General features: G+C 37.4%; 1 protein-coding gene and 1 long non-coding RNA gene across 2 annotated transcripts; one reads left to right on the plus strand and one right to left on the minus strand.

Annotated features, from left to right (window-relative positions):
* The first annotated feature begins 1,178 nt into the window (after nt 1-1,178).
* LOC139560137 (homeobox protein engrailed-2b-like) lies at nt 1,179-4,192 on the plus strand. Its single transcript, XM_071376672.1, has 2 exons — nt 1,179-1,734; nt 3,658-4,192. The coding sequence occupies exons 1-2, from the start codon at nt 1,266-1,268 to the stop codon at nt 3,984-3,986; spliced, it is 798 nt and encodes a 265-aa protein (XP_071232773.1). The 5' UTR covers nt 1,179-1,265; the 3' UTR covers nt 3,987-4,192.
* Nucleotides 4,193-6,317: 2,125 nt separating this feature from the next.
* On the minus strand, nt 6,318-10,787 carry LOC139560139 (uncharacterized). Its single transcript, XR_011671873.1, has 2 exons — nt 10,667-10,787; nt 6,318-8,382 (listed from the first exon to the last, which is right to left on the minus strand). It is a non-coding gene; the product is annotated as an uncharacterized lncRNA (long non-coding RNA).
* Nucleotides 10,788-11,099: the final 312 nt, after the last annotated feature.

Here is an 11,099-nt window from a genome sequence, read left to right on the forward strand (position 1 = left end):
AGTCTTCAATTCTTAAATGCAACATGTGAAATCACAGCATTTTGTTGCATCGCCAATATTTAAAGCGCCACGGTTCTTTTTAAGCGCAACCCGATTTTGGTTCATGAATAGACTAAAGACCAAACAGATAGTCAGCGTCCACCAGGGCAACAATCTTTAAGTAGAATTGTAGCCAATCAGTTAATTAGATAACCAGAGACCAACGACGGATGACTATTGTGCACCATCTTTGATTAGACTACTATGACACCATAGGCGAATATGAAATTGCATCCCCATGTAATTTGAAATATAGGACTACTTCAAGTGCAATAGCGGAAAAAACGAGTAGCCTCGCAAGTGAACCATCCCTCATGTGCGCCTAGTCGGGAAACACCGCTGGGAACTTATTCGGTAATGTTGGGGACTGCTAAAGCGTTTAGCGAGTGCTGGCTCATCCCTATATGTTTGGTAATCGTCTCCATCAATATGCTGCAACTATTTTCAATTCGAAAAACATAGGCCTATTTGAGGTTTCACACCCCACCCCCATTCGGGGATACCCCTTTTCATGGGCATGCCTAGTGCTCTTTGAACCGAGAAACCAACGAAATGTGGAGATTTCTCAATAGCCTTAAAAAAAACTCAGCAGAAAATACTTTGGTTTTGATGATAAAAAACTACCTGGGATGGCTGACTGAATCGGAAATAGTGTCCTACTTGTTTATGTTTTTTTAATACTACAGTTTTGGGAATTGGGTGGAGGGGTGCTGTCAAGTGTAGAGTCATCGGTCATGTGGTAACATTTCAGGAACTCTATTGGTCCAAGGCACGTGTCTTGGATACCGGACTGCAACGTCACTGGGGGAACTCGTAGCCTATTAAAAATAAGAACCAAAATCCATAGTGGAACTATTTCAGGAGCAGTTAGCACCTCTATCTACTCGTAGTTTAGAAGTTGAAGCATTAATGTTGGATTTGTTCTGAAAGGGAACCACTACAACTCAGCATTTTATATGGTAGGCTACTTTCTCAACAAATATATCAACCATAGCCAGGCGGAGAAATACATTTTAAAGTATGTTTTTTCTTTGTGAGAAAGGCAAGAGGCGGATTTTCAGTAGGCCTACTACCAAAACTAGATACTGAAAAAAACGGAACTAGTTTTTATTTCCTATTCCGTTTTATTGAAAAACGCATTGGACGAGGAATAAACTAAATTTATATTTATACTTTTGTGTGGGAGAGAGAGAAAAGTGCCACAATTGGACATTGAGTATTTCACTATGGAAGAAAATTATAATGGCAATAGAGAGCATCAAGATTCGGGCGAAGAGTCCAACAGAGCTATTCTTCCTCTTCTCCAAGCACCTGGGAACCAGCAACCGCACCGGATCACCAACTTTTATATTGATAATATTTTACGACCAGACTTTGGACGGAGGAAAGATGGGACTTTTAATTATGATGAGAATCACCTCAATGGACGAGAGAATAGTCCTGGCCTTCCCCCAAAATCTGGGCAGTTCGGTGGGACGGTGTCAGGGGAAGGAACATCGAATTCTCGTTCAGTCAGTGAGCCAAAAAAAGCAGATATTGTTGCAGATACGCTTCTCAAGCCCGGAGGAGAAATTGGAGATCAGTGCCTGAGCTCCGACTCGGAAAGTTCTCATGCCAATTCTGCACCTTCTTCGAAACCTATGCTCTGGCCAGCCTGGGTGTATTGTACAAGATATTCGGACCGACCATCATCAGGTAACGTCTAGTATTTTTATTGCCTTAGTATTTAGTACGAATATGAATACCATGAGCCATTGGATCGCTTGAGCGCAATATAAACTGACTCAGTGAACTAAATATGTCGAAAAATAAACCTGAAACCACATCCTGCAGCCACATAATACAAGCATTTAAAGTATCCCTTTGTGTAACATATTTTCAAGTCTTTGTCCTGAACTTTTAGGAAATTAATAAAATAATATTCTAATTCTTTTTTTACCTGCCAATTAGTGAAAAATATTCAGAATTTATCCATAACTACAGAAGACTTCGATTATCCTAGGAATTCTGGTTTCAAACCAAATAGCCTATATATCAGGCTACTACAAGTAAATGTTATTTTATTTTCACTGTTAGCCTATTATAAGTCTATTGTCAACATATAAATATTTGGCTAGTCATGCAATTTTATCAAGCTGACAATTCCAGTTGAATTATAAAGAGAGAAAAAAAGAAAACGAAGAAAAAATAGAAGTAAATCATTTTTGGAGAAAAAAAGGTTTGAAACTATCGTAATATTAAAAATATCGAAGTAGTAAAGTTTCAAAGTAACTTTTAAAGCAGTAGCGAAACGTTTACACCATTGTTCCACAGTAGTCTTTAGAAAAAAATATAATTCGAATTTTTGTTTACAATGGAGCGAGGCAAAAAGTGTATTCCGTGCACGTGCAATATGAGATGCGTGCAATCAGACTTTTAGAGTGCAACGTTTGGAGAAAAGAACTGGAAAAATATTAGGAATAAAAACTTTAGCTACTTTTACTTCTCTCCTCTGATATATTTAGCCTGTAGTTTTCATAATATTCTCAAACTATTCTCATATTAGGATATTAGGTCTAGGCCTAGCTGCTGGTTGTGATTTATTAATGTCAATCTTCCATTATGGCCTATAGCCGAATGTTTGTTTGATTTATTTTTTCTTCAACTTCAGAAGTGTATCAAAGCAACTATCATAGTTGGCCATTTTCATTTAGTTGGCCATTTTCATTTAGTTGGCCATTTTCATTTCATTTCTAGTTAACATCGTTTAAACTTAGGGAATTGTCATATTGGACTATTAATTTAGCTTTAGAAGCCCTAACATAAAGTTAATATTGTTAATATCCCATTGTCGTATAACATGTAGCCTATAGGCCCTATATTATGCATAATGGAATGAATACATTAACTTCTCCGAACAATTAAAAAATAATAGGCAAACAAAAGAAAGTTTCATTATGCTACTAAACAAAAAACGTTCCCACTGTGTTTAATGTTGGTCTTAAATAGCATAGGCGTGCATTTCACGAAATAAACTGGATAAAAACCATTCCAGAAAACGGAGGGTATTTTGCCGTACGAAAAAATATGCTTCGATGGAAGATGGGCCAATTGATCATAATAATATTCAAATGCTATATTGTGAAGCCAATAAACGTGTAGCTGCGAATCGATCTCTTATTTGGTGTAGAACTAGCCTACTCCAAACAGCAGAGTTCCAATAAATGTTTACAATATTCATTACACATTTATGAAAATGCAAGCTTATAAATGTAGTTCCTATGGTAACAGTGAGAAAGGGGCGCCTATACCGCCTCCCTCTAACCCCGCCCCAATCAACACCATCATCGTCTACTATGCACACAAAACATCGCACCCTTTTAGAATAGGCTACACTAAATTCTAATGACATTTAGGCCTATAGTTTATTGTGTCTATATTGGAAATTTGGCTAATATTAATACCAACACAATACTTATTCTGCTACTAAAGGCCCATATGGCCTACTAGGCCTCCTTGGCTACTAGGCCTACACTTGATATTAATTAGTCTGGCATTAGTGATCATGTTATTGAGGACGTTGAAGGTATACTTTTTTTCGTTTCAAAGTCTGATCATTGAATGTATTCTAATATACAGGGCCAAGATCTCGAAAACCAAAGAAGTCGACCACGACAACGACACCAAGCAAGGATGACAAGCGCCCAAGAACTGCCTTCACAGCAGAACAGCTCCAGAGACTAAAAACGGAGTTTCAGACTAATCGGTACCTGACCGAACAGAGAAGACAAAGTCTGGCACAAGAACTCGGCCTCAACGAATCTCAAATTAAAATCTGGTTTCAAAACAAGAGGGCCAAAATAAAGAAGGCTACTGGAAATAAAAACTCTTTAGCCTTGCACCTGATGGCACAAGGACTATACAATCATGCCACATCATCTAAGGATGAAAAATCAGACAGCGATTGAAGAAAAATAAACAATGCAATAAATAACTTTAAAAGGCCAGTGTACATAATACCAGCAGATATTTAAACATGAATGAGACAGGATTTTGCAATATTCTGTAGCCTATATACAGTATATAGGGACTAAACCATTTTGTGTTATAACACTTGCCATGTACTCCCTGGAACTTTAGAATGCTTCATCTTCATTAAAGTTTGTTTGGTTTTTGTTGTTGTTGGTAGGCCTACTTGACTTTGTGGACACATTTAACCGAAATAATGAAAACATGCTTAAGTCCAAAGATTTGTTCTGCTGCATTTTGCAAACCTGTGAATTTAAATAGCCTAAATTGTGTTTATCTATGATTTACATTTTTTATCACACTGTTTCGTTGTATTTTGATGTTTATGTTGAAAATACATTTGAGGTTCCTTTGTTTTGTGTAAAAATACAGCCTTTCTGAGTTGATATGGAGGGACCATAAGGCATTGAATTAAGCGTATTATCTGATAAGAATGCATTTTTATATTCGAATTCTGCATTAGCTAGGCTATAGTTCTCGTGAGCATTACATTTTAATTATTTCAGCAAAATAATTCAGCTTTGGGTAGGCCTATTGATATGAGACAGATTTGATAAAAATAAATAAATAATATATTCAATAGGCCTGCCTATACGTTACTTTAAACTTGACCCAAACGATAGAAATGAGTTGAGGCTTAAAAGGAATGTAACCTAACTTAACTTTCACTAAAGGACCTCTGTTGAAATAGATAGCATATTGTAAGAAAAACAAAATAGTATTATATAAACCGAAATATGTGTCTCGTATGCAAGCGCATAACACCAACTTTCTTGCAAGTTTTCCATTGGTTAACAATGCTATGATGCACCCAAAAGTTGAAGTCATGCGCGCTTAACTCATATCCAATGGGTTTTAAATAGGGAGGAGTGGTGGATGGCAACAACTGGAATTGAACAGATATCCATTTGAAAGTATCATGGAAATGCAATCGTTTTGGGTCAGTTCCACTACCAACAAAATCAATTTTTACCCCGGCTCAAATCAGGATTTCAGTGCCAAGTGAGGCCTATACGGACTGTATGTCTTCACTTCAATCATTATAGTCTTATTAAAAACTTCAGGGATGAAGTAACGTCAACGGGCGTCATATAGGTTTACTGTACAAATAATGTAGGCTATAGATACGGTAAAGAGGTCAATCGAACTCGACCAAATCACTGGAATTGCCATGGAAACTAGTAGAGGAAAGGGCCATGGGGTCAAGATCCCGAGTCTCATTGTCCCCCAGCAAAATTAGCCTACATTTAGGCTATTGTTTATATGTGTATTTCACACTATGTTGAGGTAAAACTCGGAGTATAATGCTTGTATGGATGTCAACCCCAACACATGTTCATGTAATCGTTACCAATCAACTGCATTACAGTTCAAAACGAATTTGACTACCACCACCGATTTCTGTACGCTAGCTATGCTGACCAGTTTATACGATCAGGAGTTAGCATTTAGCAGTCACTTCTTCTAAACCTGAAAGAGGACAACTTCTACATGTTATGCAGCGAAAACAGCCAAATATATCCAAATCGGACTTAAGTAACCACATTGTGGGCTGGTTACAATACATCACGGATTTAAAGAATATCCACTTTGTTAGATCAGATTTGTTGAATGTGCGCCAATCTGGTCTGCGTTCCGTTGAATCCTTTACCGCATCTATCTATATCAAATAGTCCATGCGTTCTATAGTATGAAATACATGTTATTATTTGCAAATAACATAACATTCATATTTATGAACAATACTCATAGTCTACGTGGTCATGTTTCTAGAAGAGACACTTCTGGAATGTTTACATAACTTATTTATCTTGCAATACCTTGTTTTTGTGAATGAAACGTTTAGAGGCCTTTGCATGAAAGCTGCAATCTGTCACCTGTATATCATGTGAGACAAAAGTTGCTGTATCCATACCAAATTGTGGTCTTATGATGTGAATGATCTTTCATTGTCAATATTAAAAAAGTGTGTGTAAATTAAAATCCAAACTTAAAACACACTTTGCCTTAAAAGTCCCGTAAATGAACTTTTCTATGAGTACTGTGCTACAAAGAACTAACACATTACATGTCTCTATCAGGAATGGGCTATTACCATTAGAGATGGTATACAACGTGAATTTACAACATCATTTTGAAACATGTATAAAGAAGGACAAAGTTTTGGTTGTGTTTCCCCCCCGGTATTCTTTGATATGAGACAAATGTAAATAATTTGTATCATAACTGTGTAGTTAACTGTAAGTAAATAAACCACAATAATACTAACACAATTTTAAATCCTTTATTTTCTATTGTGCTTATAAAGCAATAAACAACATAATCAGTACTCTAACAATACAGGCTGACTAATAGCGTACTGTTAATTCAGAAACATCCACTCTGGGAATAATTTGAGGCATAAATGTGATATGGCCAAGTCACATGTGTGTTGAAACAACATAATATCAATTAGCATAACAATTACTGGCCTGTCTTGAAGGTTAATGAGACAGCAAGGAAAATTGCATCCTGCTAAACAGTACAGAACAAAATGTGGGCAATAGGGCAACTTCAAAATATTGTCCTCTAATAGGCAGTTGATAAATTTATGGAATATACTATGATGCGAGTTTACTGTTGGGCTAGCTGGATGGGCTAGCTCTCAATAGACATATTTGTGGATTTGTTTTCTCATAAAGAGTAAACTGCATTGTGGAATTGGCTATTTGCAGGTGGTCCTCGGCTAAATAAACCTTGAAAGAATACATTATTTCATGCATCAAAATTATGGTTATACTTTATACAGTCTGCAATTAAAGTGGTGTTTACATAGACATTACATGCTAGTAATGGCCTACTGTAATAGGGCTACTTGCAGAGTTCAAGTTACTTAAAGTTGAATTGTTCAAAATGAACAGAATTCAAACATGGTATATAGAGAAAGTATCTTGTCCCCAATGACAATGGAAAAGATGACTGTTGGTTTCACCAGGCAAACAGTCTAAAATGTATTTACTAAATGAAAACTACTACCGAAATGTTGACCACAAAAAAAGTTACACATGAACTTGCACCAAAACGCACCATGATGTTATAGACAGTCTAAGTCATATGCAGCATAGTATACCTAATTTTAGTCAGGTGACCACCCCACAAGTCATAGCTAGGGAGTTTTTCCTAGCCACTGTACTTCTACACCTGCATTGCTTGCTGTTTGGGGTTTTAGGCTGGGTTTCTGTACAGCACTTTGAGATATCAGCTGATGTAAGAAGGGCTATATAAATAAATTTGATTTGATAGCGAAGTCAAAATACAGATTTCCATTCCTCAAGTCAACGCTATGCTGAATGCAAGCCACCTATACTTAGTAGTCATGAATAGAGCTTTGGAGCCTAACATGAAGACCCAGCATCTCAACAGCAAAATGTAGTACAGTTGTACACATTATTTCTGTATCCCAGAAATTGCTTAAATGTGCCAAAACTCTTTAAGGATCTCAAAGTGTTGTAGGAATCCCATGCCAGCAATTCCACTCAGTTGCTACAAATAACATTTACCTTGAAATCATTTGCTCTGTCAAACATGTCCACAGCAGATAACAAAGTGGGAATTAAAAGCTTATGGAAACATTCAAACTAGTAAGTTCAATATGATACATATCCTCATTAAATTAAAATTGAGACTTTTCTGCGTTGTTTGGAAACAGAGTTAATAGTTAATAACCCAGAATGTTAATAACCCAGAATATTGAGAGCTATCCCATCCCCAGTTTCTGCCTGTAACGGAGTCTCTTATCAACAAGATCAATTTCCCCTCACATACATCAACCAAGTAAGGTTGGTAAAATCCAGATCACAATGACACCTTTTCAATTTGATCATAATACACTATACTCATGTTGATTTCAAAACTGCCATACATAACCAAGCAATTCAAACGCAATCAAATATGACTGAACTTCAGTCACCAAAACTGGTTCCAACACTCTGCGGTCTCAGTATTACCTGATGCTTTTTTTTTTAAACAGAAAAGGATCCAAACACAAAAGGGGGAATTATCTGTGCGGACCATTTGTAGCATTGACCTGCTCCTCAATGCCCCAGAACCTCATCTGCATTTCTATTCTTTCCCAGCTTGTATGTGGAAGTAACACCCAACGGTCACTGACTTGATGAGCTCTCTGGGTTGAGAAAAGCTGGTGCCTCTCAGATGCTGAGCTGAGCAACTCGGTTGGTTCCTCAATGGAGTCTGTGGCCGGGAGCCCGATGAAGGTCAAAGCCTTCAGTCACAGCTGCAGGAGGCTCATTTCCTTTAACCCATCACTTCTTCTACACATCAGAATTCAAAATGTCCCTAAAAAGGAATTTCATAAAATTATGTAAATATCAAAATGTTCTAAAAAAATCCATCCTCAATAAGCTTGTACCTCAACTCTCGATAAGAGTGATGGATGATATCTTTTGAGCACCTAAAAAAATATGGGGAACAAATTACGCTAGCCCCTCCCCACCCCAGTCCATACATTTGAGAATTTAGCAATACATTTTTTTACTGAAATCTAGAGCCATAATCATTATGCTTAATTCTACAGATGTAGATGTTTGATGACTATTTTGATGTTGAGAATTTTCTTGTACAGCAGTAAATGCTAAATTGTAGTGTATTCTAAGTTTAAAACGGCTTCTAAAGTGTGTAATTTCCCCTTTAAAAATGGCAGAATTGATTTGCCCTAACAAAAAATACATCAACCCTTACAAAAAAATGTCCATTAATTATAATCCACATTTCCTGTTGCTGCAGGATTATTTTGTTGTTGTAGCAAACTGGCTAAAATTAAGATCTGTCAAAAAAGATGTATTTTTCTGCATCCTCATGACTGGTAGTTACATTTTTTTGTAGAATTAAATATGCTTCTCTGCATCTCTGCACTAATGTGAGTAAAATATTGAAAGGAATGTGAGTCTTATTCAATACATTTAGATATTGCTTGCTTTTTCTAAAGTCTACCAACCTTGCCAGCAGGCATGCCAGCTAAGATAGTTCCTTTGCAGTATGCTGGGGCACGTACCACTAAACAAGTTAGCTATTCTAACTTGATTGATACCAAGAAGCCATTTCAGGCTAGGTAGTTATCAGTTTGGGAACCTAGATGTGTTGGGTAAAGCCAACTTCATAAAATTGCTAGGTGGCTAGTAGTATTATAGAGAATAATTTGATTCGATTCCCCCCCCAACAGGACCAATCTGAGGGAGCATGTGCCCCTGTGCCCCCTATGGGCATGACACCTCTGCTTTTGAGCATCAACAACACAACTGAGCATCAACAACACACAAGTGGTCAAATCATTTCTGAATGAGATGGTCTTGAAATTACATTTGAGAAATTGTTTATCATAGTCCTTATAACCTGTGTGAGGGTTGCATTTCCTCTGAGAAACCCCCTCCAGGAGTCCACTCAGCATACTGCAAAGGAACTAACATGCATAGGACATTTGCATTACTGGTCCAGTTTGTCCAGCCATTTTGAGCCCCTTGCCAACAGCACCTTGGTAACCCTTGATCTGTCATGAAGTTAAGCTCAAGCCCTAGACACCGAGAGACGCTATCCACATAAAGCTGACACTTTCTTAAACCAGAATAAACTCCCAAAACACAATTTCTAGGAAATTGCAACAAGTTGAAGACTTGTTTTGGGAGATTGGGAACCTATATGTGCTAGCTAAAGCCAACTTCATAAAATTGCTAGGTGGTTAGTAGTATTAGAGAATAATCTTCTGAAATATTTTTTTTTTCTTCAACTGGACAAATCTGTGCCCCGTATGGGCATGACACTTCTGCTTTTGAGCATCAAGTACACAACAAGTCAACAGAGAACTCTTCATGTTGATGAAAGTTCAAGTTTGGATAGTAAGTTCTAACACATTTTCATTGCCTGCCTCTGGACCTGAAAATGATTTGACCACTTTCCAGCCACAAGACCTTAAAAAAAGGTCCACATTCAAATGTCCAAAGACAAATAAATAAATAGCTTGCCCTACGTGTTAGTTATCACAAGTTCACATATCCTGTGCCATAAAATTGAACCTCTTACAATTGGCAGAGGCAAAGGGCAGTCTGATTCAAAAAGAACATACATATCAGAAAAGTATTGGATGCCTCGTGTGTCTCTCAAACAAAAGACCCATCCTGTCCCTTCCCCCCACTGAGTTATTCATCCATAGTTTTTAAACGCTTCCTAGTCAAACTTGAATATGGAATGAAGAGCTAGGGCTTTGTGGCGGAAATATAATTAAGCTGGTGAAAGATGTATATGGTGAAGAATAGGGATGACATCAGGCCAATTTCACACTTGGCACTCGGATGGCCGGGCCCAAGCTAGGCTCTTGCCACGCAACACAGATCAAAGCACGCTGCCACTACCAAAAAGGCAAAAGAGGACTTAAGTATGCTAATCTCCAGGACAAATATATTTTAATCTGGTTAGAATACAAGTTAATGCCGCAGCTCAGTGACTGAACTTTATAGAGACAAAGGGAAAGATTCACTTTCCCAACATTTCTGAAAGAGATGGTCTTCCTGGACCATTGAAATTGCATTTGAGAAATTGTACAAATTGTTTATCATATAGTTCTCATTACCTGTGTGAGGGTTGCATTTCATCTGAGAAACCCCTCCAGCAGTCCACTCAGCATACTGGAAAGGAACTAACATGCGTAAAAATGAGCATTTAGTGGTCCAGTTTGTCCTGCCACTTTGAGCCCCTTGCCAACAGCACCTCGGTAGCCCTTGATCTATCATGAAGTTAAGCCTTAGACATCCAGAGAAGGCTGTACACACACAAAGAAAAGCTTACACTTTCTTAAACCAGAAAAAACTCCCAACACACAATTTAAAGGAAAATGCAACAAGTTGAAGACTTTTGTTTTGAAAGAACTGGAAGTGCAGTATGGGGAAAATGCTGTAATTCCTGATGGTAATGAAAATTTATATATTGTATCTCGTTTGTATTCAACTAGTCTGGTTCATAGGGTTTCATTTGTCACATGTAGCCAGTGAAAGTTTGACGCATAC

Source organism: Salvelinus alpinus, chromosome 30, assembly GCF_045679555.1.
Source record: "Salvelinus alpinus chromosome 30, SLU_Salpinus.1, whole genome shotgun sequence".
NCBI classification, from domain to species: Eukaryota; Metazoa; Chordata; class Actinopteri; order Salmoniformes; family Salmonidae; genus Salvelinus; species Salvelinus alpinus.